This window comes from Panthera uncia, chromosome F1, assembly GCF_023721935.1.
Source record: "Panthera uncia isolate 11264 chromosome F1, Puncia_PCG_1.0, whole genome shotgun sequence".
Lineage (NCBI taxonomy): Eukaryota > Metazoa > Chordata > Mammalia > Carnivora > Felidae > Panthera > Panthera uncia.
Genome location: NC_064813.1, coordinates 38,651,301 through 38,672,474, shown reverse-complemented (window position 1 = coordinate 38,672,474; position 21,174 = coordinate 38,651,301). Strand labels below are relative to the sequence as shown.

Sequence of the window (21,174 nt, the reverse complement as noted above, 5' to 3'; positions counted from 1 at the left end):
TGTCCCAGGGGAGAAGCTGGATTTCAGAAAGCTGTAGTTCGTCCATAGTAGAAAGAGGGTGTGCAAAGCAAACGGGCATAAAGCAATGAGAGTCAGGGCTCGGATGGCAGGAGAGGAACAGAAAAGCTCAGAGGCAGCAGGATTTGGTGAATGTGACCCTGTGGCCATAGGAAGGAACCCAAGGTGGCTCAGCACCTCCTGAAGAGAAGGACTTGGGGTGATGCACTCACCATGATTCTGTTCTGGTGCTGTGGGTTTGGATGCTGGGTACACAAGTGGAAACGGGTAGCAAGTCATTGGAAATGCAGGAGAGGAGCCGAGTGTCACTCTGCGTCTGGCACATGGTGGCAGCTCCATCAACATGGGCTGGTCCCAGATGCATGGAGGTGACGGTTCAAGCCTCGGGTGGGATGAGCCAGCTGCGAAGGAGTTGAGATCCTGCAGAATTGAAGCCAGCAAGGCCATAGGGTTTGTGATTGGAAGCCATCCATGAGCAGGGTGACAGACTGGCACACTGTGGGGCTGAAACCAGTTAAAAGGATGCAGCAGTGACCAGAAAGTGATAAGAAGAAAAAAAACCCAAAAAACATCAAGCAGCTGTGAGTACAGGAAACAGTTTCTGCCAGGAGGTTAGGTGAGGTAGTTACTGGAAAGTGGATGTTGATTAATACAGGGAAAGGGAGACCATAGACGGAGCGAGTACAGAGGGGAAATTCACAACATGTGAGAGAAGAGATTGTTGAGGAAGGGATTAGAGTTTCGGAGGCGACGGCAAAGGACACGAGTCAGAAGACTGGAAGAGGAAGAGTGTAAGCAGAGGTGGCAAGAATCACGAAGGGTGCAAGGGAGCAGGGGGGTGGGGCGGAGGGAAGAGGGCGTTCATCCTGGGCAGTCACAGGCGTGTCCGAAGCAGCAGGCAGAATCCTCCGCTGGAAGTGAGGACAGGACAGCGGGTGTGAGTGCAGGAACTGACCCTTGAGGAATAGCCAATGTGATGAGTCCATCTGCAGGAAGAACGACGGGGTCTCGGGCGGGCCTAGTGAGCTCAGTTTCACCCTGGAGTAATGCTCGAGGAAAGGGACCAGACCCCTGATGTGGTCTCGAGGGCTGGCACATTGGGTAGAGCGTCTCAGCGCAAGCAAGGGCGCTATAGAAATGGCAGGACAAACGTCCAGGCTGAGTGGGGAGGCAGATGGCTGAGGGTCACTGCAGGGTGAAAGAGGGGAGCAGGGGACAGGGAAGAGGAGATCCAGGAATCAGAGACAGAACTCAAAAGACGGCTTCCCTCTGGGCAGAGTGCCTGCGGAGGAGTATCCTAGGAAGGATGTGGAGAACACTCGGCCTTCTGAGCCACCCTAACCGTGGCCATAGTGCGATTCTGCTCAGAGGTGGCCGGTTTGGCCGTGGAGGTGCCCAGCTGGGGACTAGCCCCAAAGCCAGGAGCCTTACCCATGCGTAGGGCTTCTTAACTTTCCGCTGCCTGATGATAAGCACTTTACGGTCTGCCAGCCCAGGGGTGAATCCTATGGAGAGGTGGGGGAGAGGGCTGGCACTAAAGACACCCGAGGGGGGGCGGGGAGTGGGGGAGCAGCTGAGGAAGAGTCTGGAGCCTGTGAGGAAGGAGCCCTCAGCCTGAGATTCCTTTAGGCTGAAGCCCTGGCAGGAACAGCACTTTCTGGGGACTTGGCTGCCTCGCTGTCTGGGGAAGGGCTTGGCCTGGGAATCCTGTTCACCCCCATGTGCAGAAAGACAATGACAGAGCTCTACTCAGATCCTGAGGGGGTGGGGCAGACTAAGGGCTGGATAGGTCCTGGGCAAAATCAGTGTGTGTGTGTGTGTGTGTGTGTGTGTGTGTGTGTGTGCGTGCGTGAGTGTGCATGCATAGGTGGGTAGGTGGGTGTTGTAGATTTCCATCCATTTTGGGTTTCCACTGGGAAATAGCATCCCAAAGGCCTCATGGTTTGATTCTCACCAGCAAAATTAGAAGAGAGAACCCCAAACAGCCAAAATAAACAGCCTGAGATCTGTGTAGAGGAAGCCTGGATAAATCAAAACAGTTTCTTTGGTGGTGGAGGGCCCAGAGGGCATCGGTCATTATTGGATTTTTAGGAGCAGATGTACTAATAATGTTTCCCTGAAGTCATGTTAAGACTTCAAATTTGAATGTTGGTTTACATTCTTGACCTACAAACCGGGGAGCAGACTAGGGCAACCCTGCCTGTTAGAACTTTCTGTAACGATAGAAATCTTCTGTTCTGTCCAGTCCGGTAGCCACTAGCCATTCGTGTCTGTGCGTCTGGTGGTCACTTGAAATGTGGCTAGTACAACCGAGGAGATGAATTTCTAATTTTATTTAATTTTCACTGTAATTCAGATAGCCACATGTGCTTAGTAGCTACCATATTGGTGGTATGGGTCTAGAACACTGGTTCTCATCCTTGGCTGCATATTAGAATCACCTGGGATGCAGTTTAAACCCCTGGAGCCAGGCCCATCCCCTAGAAGCAGACTTAATTGGCTTGGGTGGGAACCCAGCAAAGGAATATATTAAGTTCTCCAGCTTATTCTGATGTGCAGCCAGGATTGAGAACCAGTGGTCCAGGGAAAAGCTGCCCAAGAGAATGTTGCTTGCTGGGGAAACCAGTATACTGGGAACCAGTCCACCCACAAATAATTGCAAGATGAAACAAGGACTTCTGTCCCACAACTCCGGGACAAAGGTTTCTCCTGAAAGGTGGCCTAAGAGAGGAGTTTAGAGTAAACAGGAGAAAATGCGGCTCTCACACATGCAACTCCTGGCCCCTATGATGGAGGCCTCGGCCCCGCTCCCGGGTCCGGGGCAGAGAAGCAGCTGCGGTGGGGGTCTCAGACTCCCCCAGAGGGACTTAGCCCCTGGAGGATGGGACTTCCATAAGGGCCTCAGTGGCACAAGGGAGCCTTGCTGGACCCGGGGAGAAATAGGGGTGTGAGCCCCCTCAGAGTGATGAGCTGGTGTTTCCAGTGTGTCCCCGCAGGGATGGCCCCAGTATCATGTGACCCAGACACACAGGAAGCACCTGAGCCCCTTGTCAGCTGTAGGCACATCCTGGAGATGGGAAGGGACCTGTCCGTGTCTGGTCTTCCCTCCTCTTCTTGCTCCCTTGTCCCCAGCCTGTTGCCTCACTGTTCCCACAGCTTCATCCTCACACCCGCCCACCCCCACCCCTGATTGGCAGCCACTCGGGGTCTTCATCCCCTGCCGCTCTGTCTTTTCTCTCTTTAACTCTTCTGTGTGTCCTTTCTGACAACCTCTCCTCACCTCCCCCCCCTTCCCACCGTGTCCCTCCTCCTCTCTCTCTCCTCCCCTTCCCCTCCCCCGGTCTCTTCTCTCCACAGACTTTCCTGGCCTCCAGCGGGGGACTGTATTGCCTGGGTGGAGGCTGCGGGAACGTTGTAATTCCAGGCTGCATGAGCCTGCCCTGCACGCCCGCCGGCTCTCTGCCCTGCAGCTTGCATGCTCGGGCCTGGCCGTGGATTGCATGGGGTGGATCCAGCACTGAGGGCTTCCTTCCCTAGAGCAGGCGCCCTGGAGGGATCGGGTTGGGGGCGGGGGGGGAGCGGGGGCTCTGCGGTAGACTGTGCATGGATGTAGTGGCTTTCTCGGAGCCCCGGGAAACGGGGCGAAGGGTCTCTCTGGCTCCCTCTGTCCAGATGGGAACGTCCCGAGAGGACTGTGACTGCTAGCTGGCACAGGACCTTAGTGACCGTTCGCTGGCACGAGGTCTCTGGGGACACAGGAAGCCTGGCAGGGCTCTCCCCTTCCAGAGTTATCCGGGTGTCTAAGGCTAGGCTTGCCTGGCTTAGGACAGCCATGTGCTGAGTGGGGTGGCGATGTTGATTGATGGTGACAGAGCAGCCAAGCTTTAGGGAAACTGCGCTGAAAGGGTCCTCTGCTCCGTGGCAGCTTGAGGAGAAGGTGAGATAAGGCAGGAGGCCCCAGGAGGACAGGCCCGGCCACAGCCTCACCTCCCTGTTGCCCTCTCCTGAGAAGGGGCTTACCACGCTGCTTGGCCCACTCCCTCCTCTCGGCTAAACAAGCCCAAAGCCTTAAGGCTACGGGTGGTCCAGAGCCAGTTCGCAGCAGGGGCCGTGAGGTGGGGGTGGAGCTGCCCCCTCAATCCATGGAAGCCTCCCCAGCACACACACGTTGCCCCTCCCTCCCCCGCCTGCCCCTTACTACCCCTGTGAGGTGCCACCTCCAGACTGACCTCTGGGGCTGCCGGCCCGCAGGACCCAGACGAGAGCGCCCGCATCTCCAGCGCCTTCTTTCGCCTGTTCCGGGTCATGAGGCTGATCAAGCTGCTGAGCCGGGCAGAGGGAGTGCGCACTCTGCTGTGGACGTTCATCAAGTCCTTCCAGGTGCGTGTGCCCAGCCTACCTGGCCAGGGTCCGAGCCAGGTCTGCGTGGGGGCCGTGGTCACTGCACGTACCTGGAGAGGCTGCAAGGGACATCCGTCCAGCCCGGGGGAGAGCCCTGGGGCGGCCACGGGGTCCGCAGTGAGCTCGGGGAGGGTAGGGCGTGGAGCCCTGTGCACTGACCCTCCCTCCTCACCCCCAGGCCCTGCCATACGTGGCCCTGCTCATCGTCATGCTCTTCTTCATCTACGCCGTCATCGGCATGCAGGTGAGAGGCAGGTGGGCCCAGGCCAAAGGAGGGATCTTGGCCAAGTGGGAGAGGGCGTCGGTGGACCCCAGAGAGGCCTAATTAGTGTGGAGGTTGGACCCTCTGCCCTCCCTGCATCTTCCATCCTGGCCACCAGGGGCGTAGCTGTGAGTCTGAGAAAGGAGACTGCACCTTCTCCCCGATGCTGCAGTGCTGGTCAGGTGGGAGCAGTCTGGGAGGGGCCTCGGCATGCAGGTCAACGGCAGGGGCCAGGCTGTGTCTCTCCCAGGCCCTGATAGGTGCTTCAAGTGGTCCCAGTCTACCCTCCAGTGTCCCCTCTCCCCCCCATTCCCCACACTGAGTCCCCAAGTTGGCTTGCTATTGGAAAAACCAGTCCACTCTTGGGCTTTCCTTGGGCTTGATTGGACGAACTTCACCCAACCTTGAAAATAATCTAACTGATTTGGCCTCGGGTGTGCTGTGGCCTAAAATAAAGGGGATTTGCAGGAGGTAGGGGTGGAGGAGGGGAGTAGGTCAGGTGGGAGAGGACAGTGGGGCCTGCGCTGAGGGGAAACTGTGACCTAGGTCCCAAGGTTGGAGCCCTTTGTGATTTGCAGATGTTTGGTAAGATCGCCATGGTGGACGGGACCCAAATAAACCGGAACAACAACTTCCAGACCTTCCCACAAGCTGTGTTGCTGCTCTTCAGGTACCAGTCTCCTTCTGTCCCCACCTTGTCCCCACCCTCTGACCTTGGCCTTTGCTTTGCTCTACTCTACGTTGCAGGCAGGGCTGGCTTCTTAACCCTGTGGTTTGAGCAGCCGTACAACACAGTGCCCTCACTCAGAAGAGCTAAGGCTCAGGGTGCCTGGGTGGCTCAGTTGGTTAAGCTCCTGACTCTTGATTTCTGCTCAGGTCATGATCTCAGTTCAGGAGATCAAGCCCCATGGGACTCTGTGCCGACAGCTTGGGATTCTCTCTGTGCCCCTCCCCTACTCCTGCTCACTCTATCTCTCTCTCTCTCTCAAAATAAATAAACTTTTTAAAAATTTTTTAAAAAAAGAAGAAGAAGAAAAAAAAAGAAGAGCTAAGTCTCTCCTGTCCCTGTTTTGAAATGTTTGATCACTTTTAGAAGTTAGCCGCGCTCACCATTATGCAACCGATGCCATTTTTAAAATCATTTTTCAACAAATGGCCCCACATCTTTGTTTTGCACTGGGCCCCAAAAATGACGTAGCTGGTCTAAGTGGAGTACGGTATATTCCCCTGATCTCATCCCACTGAAACAGGAGACAGAAGTCACATGTCCCTTCAAAAGAGTATGTCACCTTGGCCAGCACAGGGCTCTCCTGTGTGACCCCCCACCAGGGAGTTGAATCATGGATTGATTTTGCCCCTTTTCTTTAGTTCAGCTCCTACCTATAGTGCTCCTTAAGGGACAGAGCAGTGGGGCCGCGGCACAGAGAGGAAACTGAGGCCTGCCTCACACTGAGCTACTTGGTGAACCCAGGGATCTGAACTGCTTCCTTTGGGTTGGGGGAGCAGCCCTAGTCTGCTCGTCTGTCCATACTCTGCTCCTGCCAGGCTGCTGGCCTCCTGAGGGGCTGCCCAAGAGTGGACATGCCTTCGGGGTGCCTGGGTAGGTTAAGCGTCCGACTTCGGCTCAGGTCATGATCTCGTGGTTCGTGAGTTCGAGCCCCATGTCAGGCTGTGTGCTGACAGCTCAGAGCCCAGAGCCCTCTTCGGATTCTGTGTGTGTGTCTCTCTCTGCCCCTCCCCCACTCTTGCTCTGTCTCTCTCTCTCTCTCTCAAAAATAAACATTCAACGAATAAAAAAAAAAAAGAGTGAAAAGGCCAACAGAAGCCCATCTCTTCCAGGTGTGCGACAGGTGAGGCGTGGCAGGAGATCCTCCTGGCCTGCAGCTACGGCAAGTTGTGTGACCCCGAATCGGATTATGCCCCGGGTGAGGAGTACACGTGTGGCACCAACTTCGCCTACTATTACTTCGTCAGCTTCTACATGCTCTGCGCCTTCCTGGTGAGATGGCGAGGAGGGTGATTTCACAAGGGAATCTGCCCCCCACTTCCCCGTCAGCTTCTGTCTCTTGGGGATTGACCTCAGGGGCACAGGAGGCAGGAGGCTCTGGTTAGATTATTCTGGTTCTGGCCATCCTGCGGGTGGCTTCGTTTTCTGAGGGGTTGCTAAAGGTTTTTTGTTTCTGTTTTTGTTTTTGTTTTTTACCTTTTTTGGTTACGAATGAATAATCAAAAGAATTTAGTGGGGGCTCTGTCCTAAATAAATAGGGGCTCCCAGTAAAGCCATTTGCCCCTCCCTGTTCCTCCGAAGAGAAAGTGGCCCCGCTGTGAGGAGGCTGGGGCTCTGGAAATAAGGTCCCAGAGGAGGTCCCGAATGGGGTTAGAAACAGAGCACAGATTGTTCTAAGACGCGAGGGCTGCTGTCTGTTCATGTGGAACGCAAAGAGCCAGCAGTATCCATGGGACTGTCGTCTCTTCACTCTATTTTCTTCCCTATATTCGGTCAAAACAGTTGTGTGAGCATCTGTGTGCCCCTGGGCTCAGTGCAGAGGGTAGAAACATGATAAGACCCAGTCTGGCCCTGGAGGAGCTCATTGGGCACCTGGGGAATCCATGTGTGAGCAAGCCTTGCAGTTCAAAGGGACGCCCACTAGACACAGAAAAGGCAAGAGCAGTAATGACGCACGGTCCAGTGAGGGCACAGAGGAGGGGGCTCATCTCTCTGGGGCGGGGGCAAGAGGCTGAGATGGAGGAGCTTGAGCTGGGTTTTAAAGGATCAGCACCAAGAACCCGGGCAGAGGACACTGTCTATGGAGGAGCGCAGAGGTGTGACATAGGTCACTAGTGTTTGGGACGCAGGTCATTCGGAAGGACTGCAGTGAGGGCCCAAGTAGGAAGGAGCTCTGGCCCCCTTACCCAGTGGACATCTCCCAGCCCCCAGCCCCTCCCCATTGTCACCTGCTTTCCCGTGGTGGCAGCCCTTGGTTCTCCTCTTGCAGATCATCAACCTGTTTGTAGCTGTCATCATGGACAACTTTGACTACCTCACCCGGGACTGGTCCATCCTGGGCCCCCATCACCTGGATGAGTTCAAAGCCATTTGGGCAGAGTATGACCCGGAGGCTAAGTGAGTCCAGTCTGTAGATTCTGTGCAGACTCCTCCCTTCACTGTCCACACCCCCCCATCCTAGCCCCTGTCCTCGTGTCCTATAGGGAATCACTCTCCAGTTTAATAAGAATGAATGGACTTCTTCTTCCTTCATTATCTGAGGTCCCAGATCAGAAAATTGGAGTTTCTTAGAGTTAGAAGGGATCCCACAGCCTCTCAGGACAGAAAACCCCTTGACTTTATTGGGAAATGGTCATTCAGCTTCTGCTTGGACACGTCTGAGAGCAGGGAACTCAGTACCTGAGCAGCTCTGGGCTCTGGCTAGCCAAAGTTTTAGTCCACTGACTAACAGCATCCTAGCTTGATTAAAATGCAAAGCCCCGAGCCGTACCCTGGACTGACTGAATCACAACCTGCATTGCTTATTAACCTGATCCTCAGGGCATTCATACCTATGTTAAATCTTGGGAAGCACTTCTGCTTTATATTCTTTCTTTAAAAAGTAATAAGCTCATATTTGATGAGTATTTCCCAAGTGTCATGCATTGTGCTAACCATTGCGTACATTATCTCATTTAATCCTTACAACAACCTATGACACAGGTCTCTAGCTCTCTACCAGTCTCTGGAAGTGAGCTTTCACCTCCAGTGATCCATACCCTCTACTTCTATTAATATAACCCAAGAGCCCCCCAGTCAGCTCAAACAGAACCCAAGGAAGGCTCTGCCGTGGGGAAAATGAGGTCCAGATTCTGGGTCTGGAGATCCCACATCTGAGGGAATTCTGGTCTCAAAAGGATGTCTGCCCAAAAAAAGGACAGCCCATTCCTGGTGGTGGGTAACAGTGAACCCAAACATTGTTTCTTCTTTAAAGCAGGAGCTCAGCTTCAACTTCCTATACACACTCTGAAAACAGGAAGCACTCCCCTGCCACCTGGCTCTCTTCCCCTTGGCCGTTCTCTGAGCAGGGAGGAGGTCCTGGGTGGAGACGCCTGGTGTACAAGTCTCTGTGTCCTCCTGCAGGGGCAGAATCAAACACCTGGATGTGGTGACCCTGCTGAGACGGATCCAACCCCCTCTGGGCTTTGGGAAGTTCTGCCCACACCGGGTAGCATGTAAGGTAACCAGCGCGACCAGGGAGGGGTGCCCCCTGGGAGAGGAAGAGGCTCCAGTATCAAGGGACAGGGAAGCTGATGAGGGCCTGATTGGATGAGTCATTTTAGAGCAGTCATCTCCTGGGTCCCCAAGTCCCTTCCTGAGGACCTAAAGTGTCTCCCAACTCATCAGTGTCTCCCAACAGTCAACAGTGTCTCCCAACTTACCTTTCCATCCCCTCGTGAAGGGCATCCCGAATCACCTGCACCCCCAGCCTTCATGTCCCATCCCCTCCCGGTCCACAGACCAGGCCAGAATGACCTGCCAAGCTTGGCCTGGTCCCAGCTCAGCAGCCAGCCACTGCCCCTCCCCTCACAGCGGCTGGTGGGCATGAACATGCCCTTGAACAGCGACGGCACGGTCACCTTCAACGCCACTCTCTTCGCCCTGGTCCGCACAGCACTCAAGATCAAGACGGAAGGTGAGAACTTTCTGGCATGCAGCCCCCTCCCTTCTCTCAGAGGATGAGTTTTCTGGTACAGATTCTGCCAGATTCTCAGAGCTAAGGGTTGGAACCAAGAGCCATGAGGAAAAGCAGAAGGAGGACCCCAGGCTGTGCCTCTCAGGGCTTCGAGAGAGCTCAAAAATTCTCTGCAGGGGAAAGGTCACTAAGGATCTCTTCCCACACAGCTATGTCTGAATGGGGCCCAAAAAAAGGCAGTGTTCGTGCAGAGGTGGGGGCTGCCTGTGGTGTGGCTCTGGGGGGAGCAGAGGGGCGCCTCAGGTAGCCCTGGGCTTGCAGCCCACACTCAGCTCCACAGCTGAGTGCCCTGCCGCCAGGAAGCAGACATCATGGGAGCAGGGAAAGGACTTAAGCTGGGGGCTCTTTGGTTCCTGAGCCCTCACTTAGCGCTTGGCTGTATCAGAGCCGTCCCCGAAGGCAATCAGGACCACTGCAGGGATCTGAGACCACCACAGGGAAGGTTTTCTTGGGAGGGCAAGGAGAGGAAGACCAAGAGTGAGAGAAACCACGTTAGGGCAACAGGAAGGTTGCCTGAGAGTCCTTGGAATAGACCAGAGGGCCATGGGGATTTAAAGGATTTTGAGGGGAAAGGGAGAAGACCAGGAGATGACAGACAGACTTCAAAGGGAGCCACTCTGAACACTGGAAGCCAAGGCTTGTGGGGTGTGGAAACATGACTCAAGGGTTGGGCTGCCCCAGGGGGATGGTGATGCCCTCCCCTTCTTGCCAGTGCTCAGCACAGCAGCTGCCAAAACCAAATAGACAAACAAAATCTTGGCCAACATTTGTTGAATGAGGTGTTTGGAGAATTCTAGGTGTCTTTGTCAAGTGCAGTTGACTTGGGCCGTGTGACTTTAGGGCTGCCCCTGCCTGTCCCTTGCTCCCAGGTAACTTTGAGCAGGCCAATGAGGAGCTGAGGGCCATCATCAAGAAGATCTGGAAGAGAACCAGCATGAAGCTCCTGGACCAGGTCATTCCTCCAATAGGAGGTGTGTGCTGCTTTGGGAGACCAGCATCCAGAGGCAGGGAACAAGGGGACTTCTCCAGGAAGCCCTGTGGGAATCTGAGAATGGCCCAGAACCTTCGTAAATACCTTGGAGAGACCCCATGGTGGTAATCAGGGCGGGTACCAACCTTAGGGTGGAACCGCCCACTGGCCAAGTCAGCAAGGAGAGGAGTGTCCTGAAGCGCCCGGTCCTGGCTACACCTGGCTCCCACTCTGAACCTAGTTCAGATTCCTACCCACCTTCAGGACATCGCTTTTGACTCTTCTGCAGATGATGAGGTGACTGTAGGGAAGTTCTACGCCACGTTTCTCATCCAGGAGCACTTCCGGAAGTTCATGAAGCGCCAGGAAGAGTATTATGGGTATCGGCCCAAGAAGGACACTATACAAATCCAGGTAAGCCCAACCTGACCTCCAAGGGACTCCACTGAGCCAGGTCTTCAGGCTCCATGTCCTTGAAGGCCAGTGACAGAGGCAGAGAGGGAAGGAGGGCTCCAGGGTGAGTGAGGAGCCAGGCAGGAGCTCCTCCATCTTTGGGTGACAGACCCAAAGGCAATGGCATTGGTTCAGAAGAGGGATTTGAGTGCTTAAACTGGTCCATTGGCATGCAGAGAAATTTAGAACTTTGTTTCATCTCATCTGTCTTTTATTTCTATTTTTTGGTGTTAATTATAGTGCACACAATTTACAAATTCAAAAATATGTGTGCCTTTGGGCTGTGTGCTCAAAAACTTATTTCAATTGCAATTTTTACTTTAAAACAGTGTCATGATTTTAAAAGTTGTGTGTAAAATACAAACACCTTTTTTATGAACCATTTTAAGTGTAATTCCCAGCATGACATTCCATCAACCCAGAGCATTTTCATATGTATTTCCTGCAAATAAGGGCATTCTCCTACATAATTCTTCTACACAACCACAATGCAACCACCAAAGTCAGGAAATTAACATTGAGACATTATAACCATCAAATCTTCAGGCCCCATGCAAATGTCACCAGCTGTCCCAAGAATGCCTTTATAGTAAAAGGATCCAATCTAGAATCACACATGGCATTTAGTTGTTATATCTCTTTAGACTCTTTCAGCTAGAACAGTTCCTTGGTCTTTCCTTGACAAGACCTTCACGCTTTTGAAGACTACAGGATATCCTTCAGGTTGAGTTCAGGTGATGTTTCTTCATGATAGATTTAGGGATATACATCTTGTACAGCAACGTCACAGAAATGATGCCATGTTCTCACTGCAAGCTATCATGTGACACCAATCTTGATTTGTCCCATGGCTTTAATCAACTTAAAAAACTGTATTAATGGCATATTCAGTAAAAGGAGATCATTTGTCTAAAAGACTCTACTGAGTAAGAAGATTTTTCCAGCTGGAAGCTGGAGAGGATATGAAATCCCCATGAAGTTGGACCATCCCAGAAGTCAGAGCAAGACATAGTGGCCTCATGGAGTCCTGGGACATTGAATGTCCAGGAGAGAGTGGGGCTGGAGCTGGAGCTAGAAATGAGCAAGGCCATGGGAAGCAGTCTGGTCTCCCCCACTAGACTGGAGGGGTCACGGAGCTTCTGTCCCCAGGCCGGACTGAGGACCATTGAGGAAGAGGCAGCCCCAGAGATCCGGCGCACCATCTCAGGAGACCTGACAGCTGAAGAGGAGCTGGAGAGAGCCATGGTGGAGGCTGCGATGGAGGAAGGGATATTCCGGGTATGTGAAGGCCATGACCACCCTGTGTGTCCCAGGCACAGGGAATAGCAACATCCCATAGAAATGAGGGCGAGAAGCCACATAGGAGGGGAATTTGGAAACTGAAGACACCCACAGCCCACATCTCTTGGGACTCAAAATCAGTGACTCAACCTAGTCAGTTATCAAATATAACACGTATTTTCTTCCCTTCCTCTACCAAGCCTCACTCCTTTCCTCAAGTCCCCACAGCCACTATCTCTTAGAATCCCTTCATTGTCAAATGCCCCACCTGCTTCCAGTTACACTGGCCCTCAATTCTTAGCTGTCTAGTGTTTTTTATGATGCTACAGAACTAAAAGGTCCTTAATGACCTTAATGACCTAGTTAAAACCTTCTGGGTTATTCATGAGGAAGTGGTGACCCAAGGAGATTATATGAGATATCCAAGTTAGCAAGTTAGTTAGTTTTAGAGGTGGGACTAGAACCAGTTCTCCAGACTCCCAATCCAGTGCTCTTTCCATGATACCATATTTCCCTATCTGGCTATCTGTGTCTCCTATGTCGTTCCTTAGATGTGTCCTGTCTACCCCATTGTACTGAGAACTCTCTGAAGGCGGGTGGTTTCTTCTCTGCCTTACAGCCCAGTCCATTTCCCTTTGGCCTTATAGGATTTTTCTTCTAATACCATCACTTGTTCCCAGCAAATCATCCCAGTATGGCAGTCCCCATGCACTCTCAGCTCTCATTTCCCTGTCACTGCTCTCAGCCCTTATGCTCTCCTTCTTGACCCTAGAGGACTGGGGGCCTGTTTGGCCAGGTGGACAACTTCATGGAAAGGACCAACTCCTTGCCCCCTGTGATGGCCAACCAGAGACCCCTCCAGTTTGCTGAGATAGAGATGGAAGAGCTGGAATCACCCGTCTTCTTGGAGGATTTCCCTCAAGATCCACGCACCAACCCTCTTGCTCATGCCAACACCAATAATGCCAATGCCAATGTTGCCTGTGACAACAGCAGCCATAGCAACAGCCAGCTATTTTCCAGGTAGTGGCAGTCACTGCCAGCTTTGGGTGTAAGGGTACTGGGGTAGGACTGGGAAGACATGGTTAGTGGGTTCCAGGATTTTCCGGAGAGGGGACACCCTGAAACATATAGGTTGTCCTCCGCTTGCCTTGGTGTCCTTTGGGATCCATCCTCCCCCTTAATGCAAGAGGCAGGCCCAGACTGCAGAGACTCCTTTGGCCAGCAGAGGGCAGCCTCATGTCAGCGTTGGCACAAACGTTGCGTGGTTCCTTTATTCCATCATCTACGGCAGTTCTAGGAGCTGAGACCTACTGAACGTATTAGATTAGAAAGAGAGCTTACTACAACTGTGGAAAGTTAAAGTTTATTTGTAGGATTTGGGTTCCAGGGATATCTCACTGCTGTTTGGGCCCCCTCTCTTTCACCCTGAGCTGTCGACCAGATATAATCCGTGATTACATAAATCTCATGAAAAAACAGCGGGATGAAGTCGGGGAGCTTCTCAGAAATCAACCTGCGGGCTGAGGTCCAAGCAGACCTTCCCTTATAGATAGGAGGCCGCGTGATTAGAGGTACCTTAGACCTGGAAAGGCTGAGTTGCACACCCTCAGTAATGGGCAGGACAGGGCAGAAGCCCCGTGAGCAGGTGTTTCCCATGGCCAGAGCTGTCTACACGCCCTTGCATTCAGAGACCCTTTGAATTCAGCCCTCAAGCCTTGAGAGGCACCTGCACCTTGGGTCACCATGGTGTTAGGTGTTCTGGGAATACAGAAGCACCAGACCTGGGCCCTGCCCTGAAAGGATTGTAGTCTTCTTGGGAGATGTGTCACGGGACCTGATAGTGACTGAATAATCACAAAGAGCAGGTGTCCTGAGAATGCAGGCATATTGATCACCATGGGCTGGAAAGGCCTAGATTTGAGCTAAACAACGTTCCTCGGCCTCCACCGAGCATCAGAAACACCAAGGAGCTTTCAAAATTGCAGTTCCTGGGCCTCACCGCAAACTCTGGGGATGGGACATGGCCACTACTAGTCTTTAAAGCTCCCCAGGTGATCCAGTGTACCACCAAGGTTGAGAACCAGTGTCCTGGAGGTTGTGAGGCTGGGCTGAGCCTCGGAAGATGAACAGAATGTGGAAAGGGTAGAGGGAAGGGCATGTCTGACAGCAGGGACCATTGAACAAAGGAGAGGAGTGGGGGATGTATTTGGCCCATTTCTCTTAGAGAGCCAGGACTGGCTGGGCACAGAGCAGTGGGAGCACCAGCCCTGGAGTCCAGGCTGCACACGATGATGGGTCCAGATCCTGAGGGAAAAGGATGTTTGGGGCCATAGAGGGGCAGGATGGCGGGAGAACCAGCAGCCTGCCTTGCTTCCCTATCACCAGCCTTGCTTCCATTTCAGCATCCGCTATGAAAGGGAGTTCCCTGGAGAGACAGAGACGCCTGCTGCCAGAGGAGGAGCCTTTGGCCAGCCCCGAAGCGTCCTGGGTCAGTCTTTTCTGTGCACCCTAGAAGCTGAGCCTTCTCCCAGAGAGGCCTGGGGAGCCTCGCTCGTTCCTTACGCTTGGGGAATCTAGCTGGGAGGGCTGGCTTGGGAGCCTGCTGCAGTGGGATCAGCTGGGCCTGGGACAGAAGAGCAGTCAGGGCCAGCTCCTGATCCAGGCGGAGGTCAAGGGTGTCATGTAGGTCACCGAGTGAGGTGGGAAGGGGGCATGCCTGGAAACTCACACCCACTCGCCCGAAGGGCAGCTCCTGAACGACTGACCCCTTGGCTCTGGGGCCCTTCGGCAGATGGTCTGGTAATCTCCCGGCAAGTCCTAGACTGCTGTGTGTGACAGCAAGAGCCCTGAGGATGCTGGAGTTCAAGGGAGATGAGGGCACTTGCCTTGCTCCATGGTGTGTAAACACACACACGCACACGCACACACACACACACACACACATACTTCTGTATGCAAACACACATGGACACACTGAGAAACAGCTTGACCAGAGCTGGTCAAACTCTGGCCCTGATTCCCCCTCCCAAACCCACAAGCACAAAGACCAGGACAAGTACAAGGGCAACGGGACAACACAGGGTCCTGCCTGGCCTGGAGTTGTTTGGGCCTCAGCCTACATCCACCTCTAGGACCCCTTCCACAGCCCCACGGGTCTCAGAGAGCTCTCAGAGTTTGGATGCCTGGCCAGGCAGAGCTCTGTTGACTCAGGCCCCTCTTGCCTTTGCCCTGTCTTGCCCACAGGAGCCCACAGCAAATCCTGTGTGGAAAAGTTAAAAGGACAGCTGGCCCAGAGAGAAATGCCCGGGGCCCAGGCGTCTCCTACCCTCTGCCAGGTAATAGGGCACAGGCCTGGGAAGAAACTCTATGCATAGGAAGGGTGTGGTGGTAATTTGTCCATTAATAACAGAAAGGACCGGACTCCTGGGTCCTCCCTTTTCTGTGAGTCTTGGCTGAGGCTCCCTAGGGCTAGAGTTTCACCGGATCCCAGCGGGCTCCAGCATCCCCGTTGGGGTCTTTGCTTTTGTGCTTTTGGAACAGCATGCCGGCGCAGAGCCTCCCCTGCCTGGGGAGAGGAGGGACCCCGCCCCGGGGCCTGAGGAAGCATCCCACCACGGTAGGACCAAGGAGAGTAGTTCCAGGTGCCAGACTCCAGCAACAGCCCGGCTGATACAGGAGGTGAGATGGGGGCTGGGACAGAGCAGTGGGCTGCGTTCGGGGGTGGCCCTGTGATGTCCTCGGGTAGAGAGAGGGTAGAGCCAACAGAGGCAGACCCCTGAGGCAGCTCCCCAGGAGATCACACCCAGCCTTCTCTCTTCCCTGCAGGCTCTGGTTCGAGGAGGCCTGGACACCTTGGCGGCTGATGCTGACTTTGTCACGGTGACAGGCCGGGCCCTGGCAGATGCCTGCCAGATGGAACCAGAGGATGTGGAGGTGGCAGCGACAGAGCTGCTGAAAAGACAAGAGTCCCCAGAGGGCATGGCCAGTGCCCAGGGACGCTTGAGCCTCAGGTCCTCGCTGGCGAGCCTTGACCAGCATCAGGGCTCCCAGGAGACCCTGATGCCCCGCAGGCTGTGAGGTTCCGCACAGCAGCAGCATGGGCTTAGAGCTAGCATGACCAACGGTGAGGGAGGGGCTGGGGCCGAGAAGGGTTAGCCCACCACGGCAGCCCCTCTCTCTCTCAGCAGCTGAATGGATGGGCCGAGTAGGGGTGGTCAGGAACGACCGGAAGACACGTCCGGAAGAAGTAGATTGACAGGCCCTTCTCCTCACTGGCGAGAGGCATGGTTGGATGGAGCTTCTAATGTCTTTCAAATAGGCCCAGTCAGTGCCAGTGTCTGTCTGGCATAAGGCCACTCCCACCAGCAGGACATTAAAGTCTCCAGGCCTATGCCATTGGCCCCTGGCCCCTGCCTGTCTCCTGTTTTGGAAACTTCTACACTCACTCATCCGTCTTCCCCACCCCATTTCCCAGGAACCCCGCGCACAGGCTCGGGAGCCTGGGCCCAGGAGAACAGAGGGGCTCTCTGGGCAGGTATCCTGCGTGCAGCAGAGAGGGGCTCATCGTGGAGAACGTGGATTCTCCTAGAAGTGCATGGCCAGTTCCACTGACCGGGGCCGCGTCGCCGCAGGAGGGCCTGGCGGCCTTAGAAGCAATGGCCCTACATCCCAGGCCACACCACAACCCACCTTCTTTGAAGCTATGACCGTGTCCCTTTGGCCAGAATCCACCACTGACATAGGCCTCAGGTCCCTCACGTATTTGTGCCCCTGGATATCAAAGATCTGCAGTTTCCACAGCTCCTCTTACCCACACCAAGCAGTGATGAGTCACAGTGGCTCCTACTTACCAAGTACCTCCTGTGTGCCAGACGCTGTCCCGCGCCGTGGGGTGTTTTACGTTCTAGGTACAAAGCATTTCCACACAGCGTCCATTTCATTCTCATTGCACCCTCGCAAGGCAGGGTTTTTAAGGGTTGAAAGGGATTTACGGATGTGTCAGTGGAGGCACAGAGAGGTGATGTGGCATGCCTGTGGTCACACAGCCAGTGAGAGGCAGTTAGGCCCGCCAGGTCCCAGCGGTGCCTTTCTCTGGATACTCTTTCCTCTCCTTGCCATCCCTTCACCGAGCTTGCCCAGCGCTGGTGGCTGGGTGGCTGTGGTGACCACCGGGCCGCCCCCGCAGCCTCCTGGCAAACCCCCAAGTGGGCTCCTCGGGCTCCTTGGGCGGGCCCCAGGCTGCAAGGGCAAGGGCAAGGGCAGGGAGACTCGCCCTGGCCGCAGATGTGTGGTCCCGGACCGTTCCAGCTCTCCGCTCCTCAAACCTCGACACCACTGGCTTCCCCCACGCCTTCCCTCGACAGCCTGCTGTCTTCCTCCACAGAGAAGCAGAGGCCGCCAGAAGGTCCCCTCCCTCAGCTCCTGTTACCAAACTGATGAGCTTGCCAATGCTTTTGTCTCTTGCTCTCCTTTCCTCCTGACCCAGTGGAAGACTGACATCTCCTCCAGCCAGCTTTTTGGATTTTACCCCAGCCCGTCTCCCGTCCTCCCCTCTCCCCCTGCTCCCTCCATCTGCAGGGACCACATTCAAGGTGTTTCCATCTTAACAACATGGCCTCACAGCTGCCCTGTCTACCTACCTGAGGTCTATCTATTATCTCTCTCTCATCTATCTATCTATCTATCTAGTTCATTACTCAAGGGCAAACTTCTTACCTGGGTTGTCTCCTCATCCACATTTCCATTTCTAGTTCCCATTTCTCATCCCCATGCAGCCTGCCTTGTGCCCACATTCACCAATATCTCCACAACCTTGTTGCAAATCCAGGAGATTCCCTCCCTCCGCCTTTTTTTTTTTTTTTTTCAGGAGACCTCTTTTATCTTTATCTTCCTTGATTTCTAGACAGCATGAGGTACAATAGACTTCTCCCTCCTTCCTGACATGTCTCCACCACTGCCTCTCCTGAATTTCCTCCTGCCTTTCAAGTGCTCAACCCAGAGTTTCCCTGTGAGCTCTCCCCTGGCCCATCTACCTCTCAGGTTCTGTGTCCTTGATCCCTCTTCCCACTCGGGAGGTCTTCCTGGTTGCTCTCAGCCGCTCACACATCAGCTGCCTCTGTGTTGAAAATTCCCAGTTCTATGTGGCTAGACTAAACCTCTACATCTCTGTATCCTTCTCCCCAGCAACTCCTCACGTATGTCCTACCTGTGCCAAAAGTGCATCGTGTCCAAATTCGACCCCACTGTCCTTTCCCCATAGGCTGCTGCTACTCTGGTATACTCTTGGGTGCTACCCACCCCTTGTTGAAACCAGGGGTCTGGGTGTTGTCCTGGGCTCCCAGCTTGCCCCACAGATTCACCCTCCTAAGTACTTCTCCAACCTGTCTTCATGCCCACAGTGACTTTCCTGACCTGTTCAATCAACATTTCATGCCTCTTCCTTTGCAACAGCTTCTGGACTGCCGTCTCAGCAGCTCCTCTCTTCTCTTCCTCCCTGCCTGTCTCTGATCTTTCTAAAAGGAGAAGCCTGTTGTCTCATTCTTTTGCTTAAAACCCTTAAAGGCACCCCCAAACCCTCAGAACATCGTGCAAACCCTTGCCCTCTGCTTAGAAGCCTTCCCTGGATCTGGACCTCACGCATGGCTCCTGCCAGCCCCACCAGGGGGAGCTGCCCTCACTTCTGACTTCCAGAGTGCTGTTGTCTCTGGAAAACTCCATGAACCCTAAACTCCATGGATCCCTCCCTAGTCATCTTTGAAATCTCAGCTTTGCTCTTGCTTCCTGCAGAAAGCTTTCCCCGGACACCCTCCAGACCCTCTGGAGGCTGGCCCAGAAACATGGCGGGCCTTTTCCTCGAGTGCAGTGGGGATCAAAACCGCTTGTTTATTGTTACCCTAGCCAGAGGCTAAGCTTCACAAAATCAGGAGCAGGTCCACTTTGTTCCAAGTACTCTACCTGGAGCTGAACACTTTTCAGCACAGACCAGTGGCTCAATAACTGTTAAATAAATGCAGGAAAATGGTGGGAAGTGTGGGCCCGGCCCTTCGCTAGCTCACTGCCCAGTGTCACCTGCCTCAGTTCTGCAACCTCAGCCACCTTGGCTGTCTGTCTAAGCCCCGGGGAGACAGGGAGGAGGTGCTCTGCCTCCAGGGGCCACACGCTGGATTTCACCTCAGCCCTGCCCACACGTAGCTGCCGGGCCACTCCAATAAAGCCTAAAAGGAACAAGTGTGGAAGGATGAGGACTGAGCGGGGAGTGAAGGGGACCAGACAGGTCTGGGGGGGGAGACAAGCCCCTCCTCTCAGCAGGACCATCTGACAGAGACCGGGTACCCATAGGGGCCGGTGGGGCCACCTTCTGTCGCCTGGGGGGCATTGGCCAGAAGCAGTGTCTGCTGGACCCCTATCTTCTGCCCGTGGTTCCCTGCAGACTTGGGGCCCAGCTGCTGGGTGCGGGGTCTGCCAGAAGGGGCGGGGCTGCAGCTGGTGGGAGGGGCTGGTCACAGAGCCTCATGCTGGCTGTGGGGACGAGAGGAGCCCTGCGCTCTGGAAGGTGTGAGGCTCAGATGGAGGACCCCTGGACACCGTGGAGGGTGGGCTCAGTTCCAGTCTATCTGCAGAGTGGGGAGGAGCTCCCTGGCTCTGGTCCGGGTGTACGTGTAGGCCCTGCTCTAGATGTGGCCGAGTGGCCTTTAGTAAGATGCTGTTGTTTTGATCCTGTCTGATGCTGGCTGGTGAGAGAGCTGGGCTTTTAGATGAGAGGACACTGAGCTCAGAGGGGTCCTGAGGCCACTTATTGAAAGCTGGGCGGGGCACCTGGGTGACTCAGTCTCTTGAGCTTCTGATTTCAGCCCAAGTCACGATCTCATGGTTTGTGAGTTCGAGCCCCATATCGGGCTCACTGCTGTCAGCCTGTCAGCACAGAGCCCTCTTTGAATCCTCTGCCTCTCCCCTGCTTGTGCTCTCCCAAAAATAAATAAATATTAAAAAAAAAAAAAAAAAAAAAGAAAGCAAGCAGGCAACTTGACTGCCAACCCAGGTAGCTCTGCATCAGACCCCATCCCCCACAGCCCTGCCAGCTCCCAGGACAGTCCAGCGATGGAGAAGCCAGCTCCTGCCTCTGCAGAAGCCACTAGAGAAGGCCCTGCCAACCCAGAGCTGATCTTGATCCCCATTTTTCTGGCATCTGATCCCAATGACATGTCACTCCTGTCATGAGGCTGACAGCTTATAGTGCCAGGTGACTCTCCCCACCCAGACAAAGAAAACCAAGACCCAGAGGAGGAAAGAGCCATATACACCCAACTTCCTGAATGAGTGGGAGGAGCCAGGAGGAGACCTCAGGCTCCCTGGGCCACACCTTAGAGCGGCCAGTGAAATGTGCAGGGGACAACAAGTCCTGGACGTGGAGAAACTTCCAGTTGTGTATTGTTTTCAAAAGCTCTCTGCCGTTGACTTCCCCCTCTGTAGAACCATAGTAGCCAGTATTTGTCAAGCCCAGGTCCTTAAGTGCCTTGCCTGCAACATCTCGTTTAGTGTTTGCCCTGCCACCTGTAAAATAAGTGTCATTGTGAATCCCGTTCTGTGATGAAAACACAACTTCAGAAAGACTAAGTTACCCAGAGTCACTTGGCCAAGAAGTAGTGAAGCCCAGTGTAGGACAGGAGCCGGGACACCATTCTTGAGCTGCTGACTTCTCCTATCTCTGTGAGCATCTCCCAGCAACGCCCCCTGACCCTCCGCCTCCCCCCTCCTCACCGCATCCCCTTCCCACAACCTGCCAAGCACCGCCCACTGCACTAAACTCAGCCCCACAGGCCACGCTCGTGCCCCCACTCGCCGTGCCTTTCCATGCCCAGTAAATGCCTCCGCACTCGGCCTTGGTCATCCCCGATGGCCTGGCTACACTCAGTTGCCTCTTCCGTAGTGTGTGGTAACTTTTATTATGGCATTTATTACCCTGTAGTGTGACTAGGAGTTTAAAGTTTTTTTCTACCGTGAGTTCTTCAAGGTCAGTGAGTTTCTTTATCAAGTTTGTATCCCAA

General features: G+C 54.2%; 1 protein-coding gene across 1 annotated transcript in view; it reads left to right on the top strand.

The window, feature by feature from the left end:
* CACNA1S (calcium voltage-gated channel subunit alpha1 S) overlaps positions 1-16,520 on the top strand; it is a 65,403-nt gene extending 48,883 nt beyond the window's left edge. Inside the window, exons 29-44 of the mRNA XM_049634325.1 lie at positions 3,376-3,432; positions 4,270-4,398; positions 4,598-4,663; positions 5,260-5,351; positions 6,521-6,680; positions 7,678-7,805; positions 8,811-8,907; positions 9,261-9,363; positions 10,293-10,394; positions 10,683-10,807; positions 11,996-12,124; positions 12,900-13,150; positions 14,533-14,618; positions 15,374-15,465; positions 15,671-15,808; positions 15,956-16,520. Coding sequence (XP_049490282.1) covers positions 3,376-3,432; positions 4,270-4,398; positions 4,598-4,663; positions 5,260-5,351; positions 6,521-6,680; positions 7,678-7,805; positions 8,811-8,907; positions 9,261-9,363; positions 10,293-10,394; positions 10,683-10,807; positions 11,996-12,124; positions 12,900-13,150; positions 14,533-14,618; positions 15,374-15,465; positions 15,671-15,808; positions 15,956-16,207 — 2,007 coding nt within the window. The 3' untranslated portion in view covers positions 16,208-16,520. The remainder of the gene's footprint in view (positions 1-3,375; positions 3,433-4,269; positions 4,399-4,597; positions 4,664-5,259; positions 5,352-6,520; positions 6,681-7,677; positions 7,806-8,810; positions 8,908-9,260; positions 9,364-10,292; positions 10,395-10,682; positions 10,808-11,995; positions 12,125-12,899; positions 13,151-14,532; positions 14,619-15,373; positions 15,466-15,670; positions 15,809-15,955) is intronic.
* The last annotated feature ends 4,654 nt before the right edge of the window (positions 16,521-21,174 follow it).